This window comes from Marmota flaviventris, chromosome 18, assembly GCF_047511675.1.
Source record: "Marmota flaviventris isolate mMarFla1 chromosome 18, mMarFla1.hap1, whole genome shotgun sequence".
Classification (NCBI taxonomy): domain Eukaryota; kingdom Metazoa; phylum Chordata; class Mammalia; order Rodentia; family Sciuridae; genus Marmota; species Marmota flaviventris.
The window spans coordinates 62,108,883-62,131,235 of NC_092515.1; the positions used below are offsets into that span (position 1 = coordinate 62,108,883).

General features: G+C 50.1%; 1 protein-coding gene across 3 annotated transcripts in view; it reads left to right on the top strand.

The window, feature by feature from the left end:
* The window catches only part of Zc3h18 (zinc finger CCCH-type containing 18), a 51,630-nt gene that overhangs the window by 11,012 nt on the left and 18,265 nt on the right, over positions 1-22,353 (top strand). For 2 of the 3 annotated variants that reach the window (XM_027933072.3, XM_027933073.3), the window contains exons 3-9: positions 635-719; positions 1,441-1,512; positions 11,247-11,395; positions 11,700-11,792; positions 12,469-12,626; positions 17,037-17,154; positions 18,503-18,771. In XM_027933072.3, the coding sequence (XP_027788873.2) occupies positions 635-719; positions 1,441-1,512; positions 11,247-11,395; positions 11,700-11,792; positions 12,469-12,626; positions 17,037-17,154; positions 18,503-18,771 (944 nt within the window). The remainder of the gene's footprint in view (positions 1-634; positions 720-1,440; positions 1,513-11,246; positions 11,396-11,699; positions 11,793-12,468; positions 12,627-17,036; positions 17,155-18,502; positions 18,772-22,353) is intronic. The other variant, XM_027933074.3, reaches the window with a different exon arrangement.

The window sequence follows — 22,353 nt, forward strand, 5'->3', positions numbered from 1 at the left end:
CTGTTTGTTCTGCGTTTATATCTTGTCATTTGATTAGCAGGCCTTCAGCCACCTGGAGTATACCATCCCTTTGGGAAGAGTAGAGGACATGTTTGTTCATTCTTCCTCTGGTGCTAGGGCTGTGGGGAGGGTACTGGGTGCCCGTGTGGGCTGGGATGGTCCAAGGAAGAGTCTCAGCTGAGAGGCACAGGTGGGAGTCTTGGCTGTAGCTTGGTGGGAACGAGCCCTGGGGCAGTGGGTGGCTAGGGAGCACAGAGCAGTGGTCAGGTCTTGGTTGCTCATTGGAACCCCAGCCTTTGGTCTTCGTAGAGCTCCTGAGTCACTTTAGAATTGGACAGTAAGGTTAGGACCCTGGATCAAGAATCAGCCACAAGGCAGAGTAAAGAGCTTCATGTAGCCCACACTGTAACACAGTGTTCTTCCTGTGGCCCTCAAGCTTACAGGCGAGCTTTGAGACCATCCCTGTGGTGCAGGATGGAATCCAGGGTTGGGGAAACGGGCATGCATTGGTGAGTGGCCAAGACACGCCTCATGGAAAACGTCAGTGTTCCCCACACTCAACTTCTGTACTGCCCTGCGATAGAGGCGGTGCAGGGGGCAGTCACCTCGTTAAGACAAGTGTCCTCTGTTGCAGGATGATGATCTGGAGGAAGGCGAAGTGAAGGACCCCAGTGACAGGAAGGTGAGGCCTCGCCCCACCTGCCGATTCTTCATGAAAGGTAATTGTCTGGGTTGGGCTCTGCTCTGGCTGCAAAGCCATAGCCTCTCCTGGGACCCAGCTGGAGGTTCAGCCTCATCAGGGTCCTGCTGTGCGAGGCTGCTTGTAGGGCCAGACCCTGAGTGCTGCTGCGGCTGCTGCTGTTCAACAGCAGACCCTTTTATTGGTCCTTTCCTCGCTTAAGAGACTGCCTTGGAGGAGAGCCAGCCTGTCACTTTCACACACTTGGAGTAGACCCGTGACTAACAGGCAGCAGCCATTGTCTTTCTAAGGGGTCCCTTCTGTCAGGCTGAACACTCCGGCACCCGTGTTAACGTCCCCCCACCTCTGTAAGAGATGACCAATTCCTGCAGCACGTTCTTCACTGGGGATGGACTTGAGAAGGCAAGGGAGGGCCTCTGGAGGCCACAGGCACTCTGCAGAGAACAGTGTGAGTTGAGTAGCTGGGCAGCAGGGGCAGTCTGGTAAACCCTTGCTTAGAAATCTGGACTGACCCTGTGTCAGCATGTAGCATGACCCCTCAGCATGGTGATATGTGTCTCGTTTGTAGAGTCTTGGGATGTTAGTTTGTAAGAGTTTCTCTGATGGGCATGTTTCTTGTATGGGTGCTTCCCTTGGATAGGTAAAGAGATGGTTTCCTCTTGCCCTTAGATGACTTGCTCACTGGCCAGCTTGTGTGTGCAGTCTAAAGCTCACAAGAGCTTCCTGTACTTCTTTTCCAGATGTTGTGACACCATTATCCACTCTTCTTCCACCAATACCAAATTCCATACCACTCAGAGGCCAGGTTAAAGGTACAAAATATCCCATATTCACTCTCTTTAGTACCTTAAAGTCCCCTGCTCCAGAGGCCAGACTTCTTCCTCCTGGATCCAGATCATGCCTGGGACACTGCAAAGAAGGAGGGCTTCAAGGGACAGAGAGCTGTCGTGGCTGCCCTTTTTCCTCCGAGGCACGAGAGCCAAAGGTGGAGGCAAAGGTGCAGCAGCTTGCTTGGGAGGAGGCAGGAACTGACTTGGGGTGGGGGGAGTAGAGTCCCGTCTTACAGATAGGGCAGTTTGCACTGAGACTGGCCCTTGAGTAACCCCACCCTCAGGCCGAGAGATACTCTGATGAGGGATTCCTGAGAACCCTGGTCAGGCTCGCTCCTCTAGGGTGTGTGCTTTTAGCCTACACTGTCTGTATGCTTGTTTTTGCCAAGTGAAAACAGTTGACCCATCTGAATTATATGTGCATGTGATGGCCCCAGTGTGCACACAGTCCTGTTGGACCAGCGGGGTTGTGGAAAAATCTAGAGCCCACAGCCATGTGCCATGTGACATGTCTCTCCGTCTTGTGACAGTCACCATAGCCACACTGAGGACACAGCAGTGTACACCACATCTTAGTTCCTTAAAAACTTGGGCATTTCTAATGTTGATATTTCAGAAAAGTGAAACGTCGTTAGAAGACCTATTTTCTATAGTGGTGTGAGATTAAATGACGTCAGATGGTCTCTGATTCCTAGACGTAAGTGATACCGGAGGACTCTGCACACACACACACACACACACACACACAGCTGCAGCCACTGAATTAGCACTGCTTACAGACTGTGCCACACACTGTCCTGGTCTCTGGCGGCTGCATGGCTCAGAAGTGGAGCCAGTTGGTTAGGACTAGCCCACAGGTTCCATAGCAGGAGACAGCAGGCCCACTGTCTCTGAGTGGAGGCTCTGGACCAGGAACTGGGCTCACGCTGCTACGTTGGTTCTCAGAATTTAACAACCAAAGCACAGAACAGATGAAGCAAGATCGTTACTGGAAATGTAAACTGAATCTCTGGGAAGATGCTGGTACACGAGAGCAGCGGCATTGTCTCCATGGATGCAGGGCAGGGTGGGTGAGACTGCTAAGCTTGAGTGTCCATGAGTGAGGTCTCGCAAAGCAGTTTCTGCAGTCAAGAGAGTGGAAACTGGGGCCAGTGGTATTTTTGCAGCTTAATTGAATGTGATCAAAAACTTCTTTCAAGAATGATTCTTTTCTTACCTTCCGACAATGCTGGGGATCAAACCCAGGGCCTTACACACATTAAGCAAGTGCTCTATCATTGAGCTACATTCCTATCCCTGGTCCTTAGTTGTTTTTGGTTTTTTTGTTTTGTTTTGTTTTGTTTTTTCTTTTCAGAGATAGGATTTTGCTGTGAGGCCCACGTTAGCCATGAACTTGCACCTCAGCCCTCCAAATAGTTGAGATCACAGACCTATGTTACTGTGCCCCATTGAGGAGTGTTCTTAAGCATATTTACCTTTCTTCTTGTTGGTTATTCTGAAAGGTGATGTAGTATGAAAGGAAACCATTGAATCCATTTGGCAGAACGTAATCTTCTGCTTTTTCTTAGGAGAAATTTATTTGGATGTAGGTGTTTTGTTTACCTGCAGTTTGAAGTGTGATGTTAAATTGAGATGAGTTGGTTTAAGAACTCTTCAGGAACAAGAGAAATTACTTTAAAAGTATAATAGAGTTTGTCGTGTTGGCAAGGACACGAGCAGAGCACACTGGCACTCTCACACAGTGCCAGGGTGAGTGTGAGATGGTGCTGTTGCTTTGGTGCAGTCTGGCTGTTGCTCAGGAGTAAAGGACATTGTTAGTTACCCCATGGCCCTGCACTTCTGCTTCTGGGTTTCTGACCAAGAGGAGAGAAGACATATGGCCCTGCCAGAGGGCTTGCAAGCACCCAAAACAGGAAACCTTCTAGGTGTCCCAAAGCTAAGGAGTCCATCCATGCAGTGGAACACTCCACGGCAGGTAGGAGCCCAGGGAAAAGAACGCTGGCTAGCTGCAGGAACCTGGGGGACATGCCAGCGAGGAAAGCCAGCATGCAGGGCTGCTCAGGGCTTGGTGTGGGACTCCAGGAACATGCATCTCCAGAGCCGGCAGAGCCCACGTGAGGATGGGGCTGAGCACTGAGGAATGCAGGGCTTCCTTCTTGAACATTCTAGCTAGATGGTGGTTATGACTGCACAGCTTTGTGAGTACACTAAAAACTACTAGATTGTATATTTGTCTTTTTTTTTTTGTAGATGGACATGATTATTTTATTTATTTTTTTATCTGGTGCTGAGGATTGAACCCAGTGCCTCATGCATGAGAGGCAAGCAAGTGCTCAACCACTGACCTACAACCCCAGCCCCTAGATCATATGATTTTAACAGGTGTGTGAGGTATACTTCCATGACTACTTGTGATCTATAGATAAATCATTTAGTTGCCCAGGGCACACATTGGTACTTGTGACCACTGACTACAAAGTGTACCAGCAACACAACTTTTAAACATTTTCAAGAATTGATACTTTGTGGCGTGTTTTTACCTCTAGATCTGTTAAAGCAGGACACAAGAGTTCCATACACAAAGGAATAAGAAGCATTTGGAGGTTTTTTTGTCCTTTTTTTTTTTTTTTTTGTATTGGGGATTAAACCCAAGGGCACTTAACTACTGACCCACGTCCTCAGCTCTTTATTTTTTATTTTGAGACAGGGTCTCGCTAAGTTGCTGAGGCTAACCTTGAACTTGAAATCCTCCTGTCTCAGCCTCCCGAGTCATCGGGTATAGTTGTGCCTCACCACGCCCAGCAAGAAGCATTTTCTTTAAGCTGTCCTGCTTCAGGTTTCTGTATCCCTCTGTGAACAAGCACCAGTCCATTTGTAATTGCCCTTGTTGTTGGTTTTTTTAATTGTGGAAGAAACGTGTTTTTCATGGAATTGACCATCTTGATTCAGGGTCACTGAAAGCACTTTGTTGTGTGACTGTCCCCATCAAGCATCTCTAGGACATTGTCAGCTCACAGCACTGAAACTGTGCCCAGCAAACCACAGTCCCTATTCTCTATTCCAGTCCCAGCACTCCCCACTCTGCTTTTTGTCTCCGTGGACCCAACTTTGTTTTGGTACCTCATGTAAGTGGAATCGTGCAGCATTTGTCATTTGGTGACTGGCTCATTTTGTAGGGCCTACTTCTCAGGGTTCACCTGTGCACAGCATGTGCTGGAATTTCCTTCCTTGTTAAGACCGAATAATATTTCATTGAACAGACAGACTGCATTGTTTTTGTCTGTTTACCTGGCATTGCACATTTGGCTTGTTTCCACCTCTTGGTACTGTGGATAATGCTACGAGCATGTGTGCAAATATCTTTGAGACCCCTGGTTTCAATTTTTTTGAATATAGACCACAAGTGGGATTGCAAGTCATAGGGTAATTCTACCTTTGTTTTGATAGAGCTGTGATCAAACCCAGGGCCTCATATGTTCTGGGCAGCTCTTCACTGAACTAAACTCCTGCTTTACTTTTTTTTTTTTTTTTTGGTACTAAGGATTGAACCCAGGGGTGCTTAACCACTTAGCCACATCCCCAGTACTTTTTAAATATTTTATTGGCTGAGTTATTTAGTGCCTCACTAAATTACTGACACTGGCATTGAACTTGAGATCCTCCTGCCTTGGCCTCCAGAGCCACTGGGATTACATACATGTACCAGCACCTGGCCCCCAGCCTTACTTTTAATGTCTTGAGGAACTGCCCAGCTCTGTTCCACAGTGGGTGCACCCTTCTGTGTCCCCCGGCAGTGCACAAAGGCTCCCATATTTCCACACCCTCACCAGCATTGCTTTGATTTTCTGTAGGAGCATTTCCAGTGGGTGCAAGGTGGCCTCTTGTGTGTTTTTTGTTTTGGGGGGTACTGGGGATTGAACTCAGAGATACTTAACCATTGAGCCACATCCCCAGCCCTATTTTGTATTTTATTTAGAGACAGGGTCTCACTGAGTTGCTTAGCGCCTCACTTTTGCTAAGGCTGGCTTTGAACTCGTGATCCTCCTGCCTCAGCCTCCGGAGCCACTGGGACTTGGCATGCACCATTGTACTGGGCCACCTTATGGTTTTGATTTGTATTTTCCTAATGTGTGTGTTTAGCCACTTATGTGCTGCTTGGCCATTTGTATATTTTCCTTAAGAAATATCTTTTGTTCATTTTCAAATCCCTGCATTCTCTTTTGTGTTTAAAGCAGCAGGCCTCAGAGTGTGGACTGGGGACCCCTGGGGTCCATGCTGGTAGTAAGGTGTTCACCATCGTGCGCTCATGAAGAGTGCCGATCCACTCAGCGTCTTATACAGCAGTAAGCATTATAATTTAATTAAACTTTACACTTAAGTAAATGTCTTCTAAAAAAATGAAACATAGGGCTGGGGTTGTGGCTCAGCGGTAGAGCACTCACCTAGCATGCCTGAAGCACAGGGTTCGATTCTCAGCACCACATACAAATAAATAAAATAAAGGTCCATCAACAACTATATATATATAAAGAAACATAGAGGTACAGCTTACATGCCACAGAATTCACACATTTTAAGAGTACAGTTTTTAATTGATTTTTAATGAATTTGCCAAGTTGTTCAGCGATCACCACAATCCAGTTTAGAGCTTTTGCACCATGGTGAAAGATCCCTTAGTGTTCATCTCAGCACAATGGGATGGCCTTTTGCACGGAGCCCTCGCCCCACACCCAAGCCTCTTGAGAGGGACTTGAGGGTCTTAAGGGACAGTGCATTGGAGGTTTGAGTGACAGGTGATGGAATGGTGCCTGGAAAAAATGACAGACAGATGTACCATAGCATTGTGGGCCTAGGCCCTTGGCAGGACGAATGTGGGCCCCTCACTTCAAATAGAACAATGGCAATTTGCAAACAGTGTTAAAACCTGCACTCTCAAATAAAATGAGACTTTGGAAAATTGGAATCTGCCACCGACTACATCTGCTTCCCATTGTGTAGCGAATTCTCCACCTGACCACTGGGTGGTGCTGCAGAGTCATGCCAGGGAAGAGGTGCGCTCAGAGTTGCAGACAGACCAAGAACTTCATGAGAGGTGGGGTCCCACTGCACAGCACTCATCTGGAGGCCTGTGGGGACAGCAGCAAGAGTGTCTGGGGGGCTGTGAGCACCTCTCTGCAGTTGCACCACCCTGGAGCACAGAAGCAGATGGAGCATCCTGCTGCTGTCAGCAGGACGAAGCTGCCAGAGGAGACCTCATGCCACTCCTCCTGTCAAGTAGTCAAGGAATGTTTTCATGGAATATCTATGTTTTCAGACATTTGATTTATTCTTTTTTTTTTTAAATATTTATTTATTTATTTATTTTAGTTTTCGGCGGGCACAACATCTTTGTTTGTATGTGGTGCTGAGGATCGAACCCGGGCCACACTCATGCCAGGCGAGCGCGCTACCGCTTGAGCTACATCCCCAGCCCCTGATTTATTTTTAAGTAGATTCATGAAATATATTTGAGGTTTCTCATTTAGCTTGGATGCAGAAAATATCACTAGAAATGACCCCCATAAACAGGCCACCTAGGGTGCTGGGAAAAAAGGTTAAGAAAACTGCTAGTCTCAAGTCTGTGCTCCTTAAAGAAGCAGCTGAGAAGTTGTGCTCTTCTCTCAATTGCCACACGAGCATCCTGAGTCTCACTGAATGAGCCTGGTTATCTGCCTCGCCTCTGCTGTGGTGAGCTGAGGAGGGATACGACCCAGGAGTCCTTGTGTGGTCACTGGTGCCCGTGGTGTGCAGAGGTTCACTGGGTTTCGGGCCTGTCAACATGTAGATTCGGAGCTCTTTGGTTTGCTCTTAAGCTTAGTTACTGGGTTTTTTGTTGTTGTTTTTTTTTTTTTTTATTCTGACTTCCTTTTGTGAAGTGTTTTTGAAAACCACTGAAGCACTTTAACCTTTTCTTTACCTAGACAACCTCTGTTTATTACCTGCTTGGAATTATGCAGGCTAACAGGAAAGAAGAGACTGAGGGGAATTTAAATATAATCACTGTGTCAGAAGGCTTTGTTTACAGTTAGGGTATAAAGCAGGTACTTTGTGTGGGAAGTAGAAACACTGTAAAATTACCTCAGCTGTTCTAGCAGTACCTTTGCACATGTGGGGATGGTGTGTCTGAGGGATGGGATTGGTTGGCTGTTCAACAAATCAAAAACTAAGATTCTGGTAGTCTGGACCCAACACACATGAGCTCTCATGCAGTTGCACACCACAGACACTGTGTATGCTGCTCCTGGTGACCTCACACTAGGAAAGAGGGATCCCCGGTTGTTGGACATGGGATTGTGGCCAGCAACTGCCAGGCCAGAGGTGCAGCAGTTTCCTGTACATATGTTGTATCTGTGTCACTGACACAGTTTGGGTCTGTTTCTATTAAGGCATGGGTTCCTTTTTTGTAGCTATATTGTTCAGTGACAAAAAGCAACACAGAGTAATACAGTGTACACAAGGGAAACTGGCAAGTGTGTCCTTAGAGGTTCACTGGTCCAGTAAGTTAAGGACTGCTTTTGGCACAGGGCCCTGGAGGCCCGGAGTAGGAAGGGTTCCTCACTGGCTGCCTTTCACAGCTGTGGATACTTTTATTTACCTGCATTTCCATGTCTAGTTGTGTTATCATGAAACATGTGTATAACATATACAGTGTCTATAGGGCATAAAGCTGAATTTAAAAAAGGGTAGAATTGCCGAGGTGCCCACCCTCCAGTTAAGAAAAGAATACTCTTTTCCTGGGAAGCCCCATGTGCTGAGGGTGGCACTTAGATGTTGCAGGGGGGAAGGAGCTGCCGGGCCTGTCTCGACAGCTCTGGCTTGTCTCCATTTCCACTTGCAGAGTCCTAGCACGGGAAGAGTGAGCGTTTGTTTATGCCCACAGAATTGCAGTTCACCCAGGTTTTGTGTTTGTGAAATTCCATTTAGAAGCAGACAACCAGCTGGGTGAGGCAGCGCGGTCTGCGCTGCCAGCAGCTCTGGAGGCTAAGATAGGAGGATGGCAAGTTTGAGGCCATCCTGCCTCAAAATAAAAAATAAAAAGGGCTTGGGTACAGCTCAATGGTAGAGCATCCCTGGGGTCAATCCCCAGACATACCAAAACAACAAGCAGAAGACCTCGCTGTTCTAAAACATCTGTATTTTTGCTTCTGTTGACTTTTTTTTTTTTTAAGTTGTAGATAGACAAATACCTCTACTTTTTTTCTTTATATATTTATTTTTTAGTTGTAGTTGGACACAATACCTTAATTTCACTTATTTATTTTTATGTGGTGCTGAGGATCGAACCCGGGTCCCGCCCGTCCTAGGCGAGCGCACTACTGCTGAGCCACAACCCCAGCCCCCCTCTACTTTATTTTTATGTGATGCTGGATCGAACCCAGTGCCTCACACATTCAAGGCAAGTGCTCTACCGCTGAGCCACAACCCTGCCCTCCATTGCCTTTTTTAAACAAATTCTTTTAAAATGATGACAGTAATGTACTGATGGGGCGTCAAGGTTCCCCTCCCCTCAGTCCCAGTGGTTTGGTGCTGGGCTTAGGCACTCTTGTTCTGTGTCTGCCCTTTGCTAGACAGCTCTCCTCCTTCCTGGAGCCCTCTTCCTCTTTGCTTGGGTGGCCAGGGCTCAGGACCCTTCTCAGCGGGTGCTGGCTTAGCAGCCAGTAATAGGCGGCCCGGGGAGCCGGCCGGGCGTTGTCACTGCATCTGGCAGAATGCCTGGGCCCCCTCTCACCTTCCTCCCCATGCTCCATGGCCTCCTCTGGCGCACCTGTTCCTCGTTTCTCTCCTGCTACATGCGTGCCCTGAGGTGTCTTTTGGTAGTGGGCCTATGGGTGGTGCTTTGGTTTTTGTCTTGAAAATTTGTGAATATCGAAAAATAGCAAATATCTGCTCATTTACCACCCAGATATATATGATAAGGAAATTGCAGAAAAGCGTGATTTATATTGTTAATACTTTTCTGTACTTGAAAATTTTCTACAGTAAGCTTTTGTTATATTTTAATAACAAACAACGTTAACTGTGGCATGGATGTTGTGGGTTGGATTGTGAAGTGGATGGTGCTTGTGATCTCTTCCATGCCTGATTGCAGTCTGGCTTCTGAGCCCTCTGAGGCCTGGGGACCCCAACCCCACAGAAGAGTGTTTCCAGCTGCTTTTGACTTACATCTGTTCTCTTAAATATTTTTAGAAATTTTAAAAAGTCATTTTGTCATTTTTTTTAATTTCCAGAGAAACAATTTTTTAAGTATACTTTATTTCATGTTTAATTTAGACCAAATGCTATTATGTTATATTGAGTTGGTTTTAATACCAGCTTTATTCATAACGCTTAAAAGTAAAGTTTGTTTTTCCTAAATACCTAATGACTGTTTCTATTTAATTATAGAAGAGAAAACGTGATTTGTTGACAGAAATATTCAAAACGAATATCATTGTTTTGGATTGAACATATATTTTTAAATTACTTAAAATCTAGCTACATATTACCCACTGAAAATGTTTTGTAAAACTATGTAGATCCTCTAAGCCATGTTTGTTTTTGAACCCGTTGTATATTCTGTTAAAAAAATAAATTTAAAAAAAGCAGTTCAGTCACTGATAAGGCATTATACATTTTGTGCTGAAAAGTTTATTGGTTTCCCTTAATGATCCTGGTTTTCTGTTGCTGAAAATCAGTTTTGATTCTTTGTGAGCAAAGTATAAAAGCGTAGTTTTATTATAATCATCGCTGTGTCTTTAATTTATCACACATTTTTAAGTCCCAGAAATATCCCAGAGTGGTTCTGAGAATTTTGATAAGGAAGTACAAATATATGGAGATGGTGAAGATCACCCTGGGATAGACCTGCAGAACTCTGGTAATTGTCAGTGCTTCCCATCAATTTCTACTTCAGTGTGAATGTTCTCTGTGCCTGAAGAGGCTGCCTGGAGGCTGCAGCATGTCTCTGCACTGAACCTTGGGTCTGCAGAGCTCTGAGAATTTTCTGTTTTAATTAATGCTCATTGATATACACAACTGTCCTTAGTATCCTCCAGGATCCCCACAGATGCCGACATCTCAGGTGCTCAAGTCCTGGTGTGACAGGCATAGCACTCACAGAGAGCCTGCACACAGCCTTCCATAGACTCAGTCATCTCTAGATCAGTGGTAGTGCCCAACACAGTGTAAGTGCTGTGGAAACAGTTGTTATACTGTATTGTTTAGGGAGTAATGACAAGAAAAGTCTGTAAAGGTTTAATAATGATGCAGGGAATAATTTCAGTCTACATTTGGAGAATCATGGATGTACAAATTGCAGATATGGAGGCTAACTGCATGCACGCCTCACAAAGTGACTTTGAAACAGGGCCTGGGGATCCTCTAGGGAGTCTGTCTCGGAAGCTCTCAGCTGAGCCAGGGCCCAGGTGGCTCAGCCTGCCTGCTGTGGCGCTCTCGTGTGCAAGAGGCTGCCTGGCCTTGTGGAGGGGCAGGGAGGCCAGGCAACCCTGACTGCAGCCACTGGCTCTGGGTCTCTCCAGGCTCAGCACACCCATCTCCTCATCCAGGGACCGCTGGAGCACTAGCTGGCCATATAGAACATTCCGGGTCTTTAGTACATGCTGCTGCTGCTCATCCCAGTCACTGCCCATACAGTTAGGCTACTGGCATCCTTATTGACCTGACTTTTGTTTCCCCAGGAAATTGTACCTGGGGAATGAATTGTAGGTTCATACACCCCGGAGTGAACGACAAAGGGAACTACTCCCTCATCACCAAAGCTGACCCTTTCCCGCCTAATGGTGCCCCGCCTCTTGGACCTCACCCACTGATGCCTGCCAACCCTTGGGTGCGTGAACACCTCTTCTTTAATTGCTAGCATATTGAACATCTGGGCACTGTCTGAATCTCAGGCTTAAGACAAATTTGTATATGCCTCGTGGACAAGGCATCTTCTGGCTGGGGAGAGGCATAGAGTGGCCCTTTTGGACGCTTCTATGCAGAGTGGCCCTGGATGTTTTGGGGGACGCTTTAGGCTTGGGCGGGAGAGTCAGTCATGTGCAGCGAGCTTGTGTTTTAGTTGATGTTTTGCTTCGTTTCCTTTAGATTTTAAAGTTTTGCTTGCCTTATCAACTTTTCCACTTTTTTAATAGGGTGGGCCAGTGGTCGATGAGATCTTGCCTCCACCCCCTCCAGAACCTCCAACAGAGAGTGCCTGGGAGCGAGGACTCCGGCATGCCAAGGAGGTAACGGTCCAGCGGCCCTGAGGAGGCTCCATGATGGGCTTGCCTTGCACCAAAACCTAGTCAGAGCTTTGGAAGCTATGGGGTATTGCTGTGGTTCCTGTAAGAGTTAAAAGAGTGGAAATGGTGTCTGATTGTCTCTGTGAGTTGGCCCAGGTCACAGGCACACCCCAAGAGGCCAGGGAGGCCAAGCCCAGAACACAGACATGCCATCTTTAGGTGGTTGGGGCAGCCTAGCAGACAGAGGGCTGACTCCAGCCACTCCATGGGGCCCACTGCCCAGGACCCACTCCCCGCCGCCTGAGGCCCAGCATCTGCTCCCCTGGGGCTTCTGTCACTGCCCGGTGTGGCTCCTGCTTAGTGCTCTGGTCATTCTCCAGGGAGAGGAAGACAGCGCCCCTCCTTTCACACGCCCTCTGAGTATACACACTTGTGCATACTCACCACACTGGGTCCTCATTACCGAAGGACCTTGGTCCTGTCCCTCCACTGTTCACAGGAAGTGACAGGCTCCATTGTGCCTCACTTGCGCATGCATGAGCCACAGCATTGCTCTCATGCCCGTCCCGAGAGGTGCTGGTGCTGGGGGTCCTGTGTCTGCCCCTTGCCATCAGCCTCAGCAGACCTTTTCCCTGCGTCCCTCACGGTGACTGTGACTTCTTTCTTCCTCCAATGGTAGGTTTTAAAAAAAGCAACCATTCGAAAAGAACAGGAACCTGATTTTGAAGAGAAAAGGTTCACGGTGACCATTGGTGAAGATGAACGCGAGTTTGACAAAGAAAATGAAGTTTTCCGAGATTGGAATTCTCGGGTCCCGAGAGATGTCAGAGATACAGCGTAAGGAATGCTCTGCTCTTCCTCCTCTTACAGAAGATCAGGGGGTGGGAGAGCGTGGTGGAAAGCAGTTGCCTAGCAAACAGAAGCCAGAGTTTGTTCCCCAACACAAAGGGGGGGGATCAAGTGGCCCCCCGCTCACGAGTGCTCTGGTGAGAGTGGCCACATGTGAGTCTCAAGGCACCTTGGCATTGGTGCCACCCGTCCTTGAAGGTGTGGAAATGCCACCCCTGAGCTAATTCAGACCCTCTGCAGTCGCCTCCCCTTGTTTGCTGGCCTTTGGTGGTGGGCCCTGTGGTGGCTGCAGCTGTCAAGGAAGCCCCTGGAGCCCCTAGGTGTGTCTCTCTCCTCACTCTGCTGGTGACCAGGAGCCAGGGAATGTGCACCGTCTGCCACAGCAGTCCAAGGGCGTGGCCGCTGTGGCCCTCTCACTGTCCATACTGTGCTATTTCTGCCCTCCAAACCTTTAGTGCTGGCATTTAAAAGTCGTGGTGGAGAAAGTACGCGGAATTGAATGAGTCAGATTCTAAGGCATCACGCGGCCTGGGAAGTGCTGCCTCCCCTGCCCACTTCTGCCCTAGGGATGGTGCTTTACACTCAAAGGACAGAAATGGGCCAGGTTTCTGCTGGCAGAGCAGTGAGGTTAGGGCACGGGTCCTGGGAACTGACCGCCATCTCACCCAGCGGTCCCACTGACTTGTCTCTACCTGGGTCCTGGGGCAGTGCTCATGTTGCAAAGTTGGCAGGCAGGCGCACACTGTGTGGTGCCAGTCCTGCCAGTGGGGCCCATGCTCAGGACCCAGGGTGGAGACCACAGGCACAGAGCCCCTTACTCACAACTTGCATTATGCCGTTTGTTGCCGGTGGTCAAAAATTCAGCTGGAAAGTTCCAGAGATGAGCAATTTAAGTAACTCTGGTCACCCCATATCGTCATAGTCGACGTTATTACGTCAACCTCTCACTGTGCCTAGTTATAGACTAGACTTTATCACAGGCACGAAGGGAACCGTCTGTAGAGTTGAGTCTGCCTGCAGGATATGCTGGGAGGGTTCCCTGTGGACGGGAACACATGCACATCCTTCTAGTGAAGTTCTGCACATGGATGTTGGCAGATGGCAGAAGGACGTTTAAATCAGAACTGAGTGTGGCCCAGATGTCTGCAGGGTCACCGTGGGCAGGGGGCTGACGCTCAGGAGCCTCTTCTCGAGCAAAGTGTGCACGATGGTATTGTCATTCACACCTGGAGTATTGGTGAGCGTTCAGGAGGTGGTGTGACTTCAGGAAGTACAGAGTACTCTGAATTCATGTGCTTGTTTATAGGAGGGAAAGAAGGGCAGTTTTTACACCCTGTTTCCCGTTCCCCTGGCTGGAATGGGGAGCTGTGAGGTGTGTCTGCTTGGAGGTGGTTCAGTGCCAGGGTTTGATGACAGACTTCACAGAGTGCCCTGGCCTTGGTGCAGAAGCCTGTGGTTCCAGTCCTCCCTGCGTGTGGTGCAGGAGCAGCCCTCAGCTGCTGAAGCTGTGCAGGTGGGGCTGAGGCTACGGGCAGTGCTGAGAGCAGGCTTTTTTTTTTAGAGAGAGAATTTTTTAATATTTATTTTTTAGTTATCGGCAGACACAACATCATTGTTTGTACGTGGTGCTGAGGATCGAACCCGGGCCTCACGAATGCCAGGCGAGCGCGCTACCGCTTGAGCCACATCCCCAGCCCCGAGAGCAGGCTTTTGACTGCATTGTGTTCCTGTGTTTTTTAACATTCTCTGTGCTCAGAGTGGATGTGGGGGCTTTTGTGCCTGACCCCTCCCAGGCTGTATGAGTCAGTATCTCTGCACCCCAGTGTTTGTTGTAGATGTTGGGGGAAGACTGCCAGTCAGAGTCCCAGCCAGACATAGATCACCCACTTCCTGTAACAAAGAGTGGCCAGTGGGAGGAAGTGTTCACCATTTTGCTGCAAAACCAGGAGAGACTGGGTACCATGGAGGGAGCGAGCCAGTGCCAGTTGAAACTGCTAGAACTGAGAGGTTAAGAGGAAGTTCAGAAGGAGTGAGACCCTGGCCACTGAGAGGGTGCCAGCTGGCCTGTGGACAGTGAGGCTGGACAGGGAGGAGGGAACCATTGGCACTGGGTTGCTCCAAGTGGACCCAGCAAGTTTCCCTTCGCCTGGCTTGGCTGAAGGGCCCTCCTTGGCCAGTGGGGAAGGCCGCTCTACCGCAGCATGTAGAGGGTGGCACAGGTGCTATCCCTGCAAGACTGTGTTTCTTTGAGAGATACTTTATAACTTGGGATAAAAAGCAGAGGTGCATGTTTTAGAATCTTTAGTATTATTTTCTGAGCCTCCGTTTCCTTGTCTTTGAAGTGAAGGGGTTGAACTCTAAACTTCTAGCTCCCAACTTTAATTCTTACATATTCTCTAGCAGCTTCACTTTGCACCTTATCATGCCACTTCCTGGGTGGACTGTAGACAGAAACCACCTCCTCTACAGAGAGGGACAGTTTCGCCCCATGGACCCTGCTGGTGATGTAGTGCACCTAGAGCTCCAGGCCCACAGAAGACCTGTCATGCAGAGCGTCTCTGCCGTCTGCCAGAGTATGTGCAGGACACTGCAGTGCCCGCTGATTAATCAGAGACTCTACAGACCAGGAGTGCACGATCCCATCTGCCAGATGCAGCCAGGGAGCCCAACCTTGCCTACCCTTGGGCGAGGCCCATTGACAGCTCAGGTTTCCCAAAACACAATTTGGGAAATGATTGTGGAGACCATGATACTCTTGAGTGGAACTTGTTTTTACATCAATGAATTGAGCAAACATCCTCCAGGTTCATTACAGATGTTTCTCAGTGTTTTTCAAGACAGTGCCTGAGAAGTCTGTTGTGAGCAAGCTCACACTTAACAGCAGCATGTTGATGGGTGCCCACCTCGAGCCAGGCTGAGGAAGTGTGTGCATTCCATTCTGTTAGCTGTCTGTCTTTGTCTGGCTCATCCTGTGTGCCAGGGAAACTCTGCAAGAAAGAGGCCTTTCCATTTAGCTTAAATGATGTTTCCAAAACAGATATGCTGGCAGAGCCCTGGTGTCAGAGAACACGTAGCCCTGAGACTTGATGGTGTTGGGGGCCTTTGGCTTTCTCTTCTCCAGGCCCACTTCAGGGTGTTTGCTTGCCCCTGCATGTCTGCAGCACCCTTCACCATCACAGACCCACCGAGTACTGAGCTCTGCAGGAATGAAAAATGCAGGCATTGTCTGCAAGAGCCTTGGGGGTTCATGTCTGCCATAGCCCTTGTGATCTCGGAGGGGAGCTCCTAGAGAGCAGTCTGCTGCCCTGGAGGTGTCTGGGACCCATGCGAGCCACATGTACTCCCTGTCCTCCTCCCCTCCCCAAGGAGAGGAGTAAAGCTGTGGCTCTGCCATCCTCCAGCTGGTGTGGCTGGTGCAAAGCCCAGGTGTGCTGGGCTCTAGTCCGGTGTCTCCCCAGGGGGTGGTCAGGTGCCTCATTCAGTGAGGAGCCACCCCGGCCTGTGTCCTTGGGTCTGTCTCTGGGCTCCCAGCTTCCCCCATCAGTTGTTTATTTTCATGCACAGGATGACATGAACGGCGGGGGTTCTTTAGGATGTTGTGGTGTCTCAGAGGGTGTCTGCACTTTTTTGGGGTTTATTGGCTTGGCTTGTAGGTATGTCTTCCCCTGTGACCTGGGCATCTGCTTGTGCAGCCTCATGAATAAGGTCGCTGGTGTTCTCTGGAATGGGCTTATGCTTATGAGCAGTGCAGGAAGAGCTGGCTTGGGCATTCAGCCGCCTGCCCAAGGCTTCTCGTTTGTTCGCCTGTTCTTCGTATTTTTCAGGATAAACCTGCCATTTCTGGCTGACACTCTCTTGTTCCTGAGTGATTTTCTTCTTCCTTGGTGTTGTGAATGAATTTCTCACACTGTCTCCTAACTAGTCCTTACCTATGTCCACGAGGACTTTGGTTTCCAAGTGGTTCTGTCCATCCTTCTGCCTCACCGGGGTCCTTGTTCATCAGCTCTCTGGGTTGTTGAGTCTGCGTGTACCTTACAGAGCGAGCTGGTGCTGTGCGGTCTCCAGGGTCCTCTGTCCGTCTTGTTGGGAGAGTGTGGATTCCCATTCTCCTGAGAGCTTTCAGTAGGAATGGGTATTGAGTGTTTGTTGGATGTGCTTTCGAAATCTGTGCACATGATTCTGTGCTTTTTCTCTTCGGGTCTGCTGTTGGATGTAAGCACACATTACAGATTTCCTAGTACGGACTCAGCCCTGCTTTCCTGGCCCAAGTCCCATACCGTCATGGTGTGTTGTTTCCGTAACGTGGTGTTGGGTCCTCCTTGCTTGTATTTCATGTAGCATGTTTGCCTCTAGTATTCCTAAGTGATAAGATTTGCTTCTTACTGGCTCTCTTTTCAGACTTGAGCCTTATGCGGATCCTTACTATGACTATGAAATAGAGCGCTTTTGGCGTGGTGGACAGTACGAGAATTTCAGGGTACAATATACAGAAACAGAACCGTACCATAATTACCGAGTAAGTATGACTCAGATGTGCAGATGTGAATGTCACTGATTTACCATTAAAACCACCGCCACCTCCCGCCTTTGAAAAGGGATCTCAGTAGCCCAGGCTGGCCGTAACCCTGCCAGCCTCAGCCTCCAGAGTCACTAGGACTGGAGGTCCGCACACTGCACCTGGCCAGAAGCACCTTTCATTGACGGGCTTTCGCGTGAGCTCATTCTGCCAGCACAGGTGCTGTTGAACCAAAGGGTCGGATGTAGCCCATACTGGTGGTTTCTGGGGGACTGATTTGGGTACCCTGGGAATGCTTGTAACCTGCACAGGGGCTTCCCCGGACTTTGTTCTTGCCGTGCTTTGTAAAGTCAGACCGCCCATGAGGTTATTGATGCCAGTTTTCAAGGGACTCTGAGAGTCTCCTTAGCCATATTACTCACCTGTAGTCCACGGGCTGAGGACCTGTCTCTGAGCACTCTGCCTTCTTGGTGAGGCAGAGGGTGCTCTGCGTTGGTGCTTCCTCCTGAGTCACTCTGGCTCTGGGAGCTCGGTGGCTGTGGACTGTGCGCCCAGGTCTCTGCTCTGGGAGGGACGTGGAAAGACCATGCCAGGAAAGATCCCTCAGAAGTAGTTTGGCAGGCTTTATGTTGTGACTCAGGACAGAGCCAGGAGTTCTTAGGACCAGAGGGAGGTGGCCATGGCCCCAGGAGCTCAGCAGATGGGCAGAAGACCCTGTAGTCCAGAAAACCCCTGGCCGACCCTCTGGTGCCCAGCTGCTCTGCAGAGCAGCTTCCTCCTGGAGTTGGGCTGCAGGCTCCTGGTATCCTGTCCCTACCCAGGGCAGCACTGTGACCCTCCTGTGCTGGAGGGTGGGGGCAGCAGGAAGGCCCGGTGTGCACAGCGTGTCCCTGGAGAGAAGCCCAGAGGCTGTGAGGTGTGCTGGCTCGGCCTTCATTCTGCTGTGACACTGAGTCTCAGGGGTGCCCACGTCTGCACCAAGGGTCCTGTCGGGGGGGCCACTCCTCCAGGCACCACCCAGGGGGCCCTCCCCGCACCTGCTGGCATGGGCAGCTGTGCCGGCTCCATCCTAGAGGAAGGAGCGTGTGCAGAGGCCATGTCCTCTGGGTCCTGTGCAGGAGGCCAGCTGTGCACAGCTCGTGCCAGACGGGTGACAGGTTTGGGGGTGGCGGTCAGGGCCACCTCGCTCTCCGATTGGCCCCTGCCTGTATCGTAAGGCCTTCTGCGGAGACCCCTGGGCACGCCGTGGCCTGGGCGGTCCCCACGCAGCCCCTGCTCCCTCCCCCGCCTCCCGCTGCAGGTGCAGCAGGCCGCCCGCTGACCGCGCGTGTTTCCCTTTCTAACCAAGGAAAGGGAGCGGGAGCGGGAGCGCGAGAGCAGACAGCGCGAGCGCGAGCGCGAACGGGAGCGCGACCGGGAGCGCGAGCGTCGGCAGAGGGAGCGCGAGCGCGAACGGGAGCGCGAGCGGGACAAGGAGCGGCAGCGGAGGAAGGAGGAGTGGGAGCGCGAGCGCGCCAAGCGCGAAGACAAGGACCGACAGCACCGCGACCGGGACAGGGACAAGGAGCGGGAGAAGGAGAAGGAGAAGCCAAAGCCCCGCTCCCCGCAGCCACCAAGGTAGGCCACCTGGTCCTGGGGGTGGGGTCCTGAGCATGGGCCCCTGCTGCTGCTGCGAGGCGGCCCCTGGACGTGCAGCCTGCGCAGTGCGCAGAGAAGCAGGTGCGCTGTGGGGTAGTGCACACTCCGCACTGCGCAGCTGGGACGCAGCGCACACATCGTTCCACCCAGGAAGCCGACGGCCTGCCGCCTGCTGAGCGCCTGTGCACGCTGTGCTGGACGAGGCCAAGGCCCAGAGGCAGGGCCGGGCCTGGGCCCGCACTCGGAGGACGCCCTGCGTGTGTCTGAATGCACGTGGCACTAGGGTGGAAGGCTGGCCTCGGAGAATTGGCAAGTTGTGTGTGTGCACTTTCCACAGCTTCACTGTGATACAGTGGGTGTGCCTCGCAGCGCGCCTGTTACAACGCCCAGTGGGGTGCTTTCTGGTGTGATCACAAAGTTGTGCAGTCCTGACTACACCACCTTGAGAGCGCTCTCGTCTCCCGGAAAGAGCTCCCCTACCCACTGGCAGCCTCTCCCGTCTCCTCCACCCCCACCTGCTGGCTCTGGCACCACGGGCCGCGTCTCGTGCGTGTGCGTGTTCAGGGGGTGTGGGGTGGCCGAGCCTGGCGGTGGTCTTCTCATCTGGCCTCTTTCCCTTAGAACACCTAAGGTTCATCCAGGTTACAGCATTTCTGCTTCAGTCCTTCACTGCTTCCTGTAGCTGGATCAGCATCACGGCCACGCCACATTGTCGTTATTCACTCACTGTTGGTGCACATTCAACCTTACACCTTTTGGCTGCTGTGACTGTGAACACTGTTGTGTGTCGTGTGCACTTCAGTTCTCCTGGGCCGGGCACTGAGGAATCCCAAGGTCACCTGGTGATGGTGTCGCTTCCTGAGGGCCGGCAGAGGGTCTTCCAGGTGCAGCCCCCCCACCCCCTCTGTAGCACTCTTGTTGCCCCTTGGCCGTCCCCACGTGTGCCCGTGCTGCTGCCTCACAGCGTGTTTCCCTGGGGACTGAGACACCAAGCCTGTCTCATGCTCACTGGCCGTTTGTGCATCTCTGGAGAAGTCTCTCTCCACACCCTTCCCCATCTTGCGGTTTGGCCTCTCAGTGCTGCTGCTCTAACAGCTCTTACATTCTGCATTCAGGCCCTTGCTGAGTCTCTCGTTGGCAGCCACGTCCCCATTCTGCCAGTTATTGTGCTGTCCTGTTGTTGTCATTGGTATCTGTTTTTATTTTGAATCTGTTTTTATTTTGAACCCTTGTGCTGTTGGTATCATGTCTGAGATGACATTGCCTGATCCAAGGTCACAAGAGGTGTTTCCTCTTAAGAGTTTCATAGTTGCAGCTTTTATTTTTAAGCTGTTGAGCCGCTTTAAGGTACATTTTGTATACAGTGTGAGGCAGGGGTTCAGCCTCATTCTCCTACATGCATTGCCCTTGCATCGCTTGAGGATACTGTCCTTTCCACGTTGGAGTTCTAAGACTTCTTCTAAAAAGCTTAATAATGACATCATCCCATCCCATCTCATGCTTTGCTGGTGTCAACACCCTCCCATGACACGGGGCAAAATGTGGGAAAGGGATCAAAACAGCTTCTTTGGTAGCGGGGAGGGGAGAGGATAACTGGGGATTGAACTCAGGGGCACTCAACCACTGAGCCACATCCCAGCCGTATTTTGTATTTTATTTAGAGACGGGGTCTCACTGAGTTGCTTAGATCCTCGCAGTTGTTGAGGCTGGCTTTGAACTCACAATCCTCCTCCCAAACTCCCCAGCCACTGGGAGTACAGGCGTGCGCCACCATGCTGGGCTTAAAGCAGCTCCTTATTGGGAAGTGCCCCAAAGCCTTTCCAAGGTCCATGCACTGCAGATATATTTTCTTTAACTCAGGGATTTTTTTTTTAAGTTGCTTTTATTTTTTAAATATATGACAGCGGAATGCATCACAATTCTTATTACACATATAGAACACAATTTTTCACATCTCTGTATATAAAGTATGTTCACACCAATTAATGTTTTCATACATGTATTTTGGAGAATGATGTCCATCACATTCCACTATCATTGCTAACCCCCTGCTCCCTTCCTTCCCCTCCCACCTCTCACAACACTCTTTATTTGCGCTTTAAAAGGCCCATTTTCAGCCTTTAGAATCTGGAAGGGTCGACTGTCCATCAGAGGACGAGAATGGGCCCTTTGTCTCCATGCCTTGTCCTCCTGGCTGGGCTCTGCCTTTCCGCGAGCACTGTTAGCAAGAGTGGGCTCTGGATTGCCCCTCTGCAGCAGTGTGCAGCTCCAGTGGGTGCAAAGATTGACGGCACGTTCCCAGGTGCAGCGATGGATCTCATCATATGCTGTACTGGCCAGTGGTAGTCCAAGTGACATTCCTAGAGAGTGTTCAGAATGAGTCACATGTTTCCTCATGTGTCAAAAGAGTTTGTTCTACAAAGGACTGCTTTAAAGAACTCTTTTTTTTTTTTTTTTTAAATGTTTTTTAGTAGTTGATGGACCTTTATTTTATGTATTTACAAGTTGTGCTGAGAATCGAACCCAGTGCCTCACGCTTGCTTGGCAAGCGCTCTAAAGAACTTTTGCCAGGTAGCAGTGCACACCTGTAATCCCAGCAGCTCAGGAGGCTGAGACAGGAGGATCAAGAGTTCAAAGCCAGTCTCAGCAACAGCAAGGTGCTAAGCAACTCAGTGAGACCCTATCTCTAAATAAAATACAAAATAGGGCTAGGGATCTGGCTCAGGGGTCTAGTGCCCCTGATTTCAATCCCCAGTACTGCCCCCCCCCCCCCAATCAAAGAACTCTTAAAGTGGCTCTGAAGTCATCCAACAGAAGAGCCAGTGCTGCTTTGGTGTTGGGCCCTCTCAAGCCTTTCCTGCGTTTTTCAAGGCAGGAGCTCATTGTGTTCCCAGGTTGGCCCTAAGCTCCCAGGCTCAAGCAATCCTCCTGCCTCTGCCCTAGCTAGAATGATAGGTGCACAACACCGCACCCAGGTTCAGGCCTCCCCCCAACCCCGCCAGTACTGGGGATCAAATCCAGGGCCCTCTGCATGTTTGGCAAGCGCTGTACCACGAGCTACATCCCCAACCCTTCTCATTTCACTTTGAAGCAGAGCCTTATTAAGTTACTCAGGCTGGCCTTGAAGTGCAGTTCCTTTTGCCTCAGCCTCCTGAGTAGCTGGCATTACAGCTGTGTGCCTCTGTGCCTGGCTTAAACCTGTTTTCTTTATGGAAACTATTTTCCCTGCTTTTCCTAAAACGTACTGCATTTTCAGCCTGGACTCAGTCCATTGGACCACTGTTAGGAAGACAGGGCCGCAGCCGCCTCTGCTCTTGGCTGGCAGCGTCCCCTCTCCTGGGTGGGCAGCCTCTCACTTCCTACAGGGTTTGCTCAAATTCCTGCTAAGAGAGGTCTCCCCACTTCTTCTGCCCTCCCATAGCTCTTAGTACCCCAGTACTGTATTATCACAGACTTCTTATTGTCCCCTGGAGGGCAGCAGTCTCAGTGCCTGTCCTGAGACCCAGGACAGTCTGATGCTGACATTTGACAAATGTTTTGAGGCATTTAGTATTTATGGCA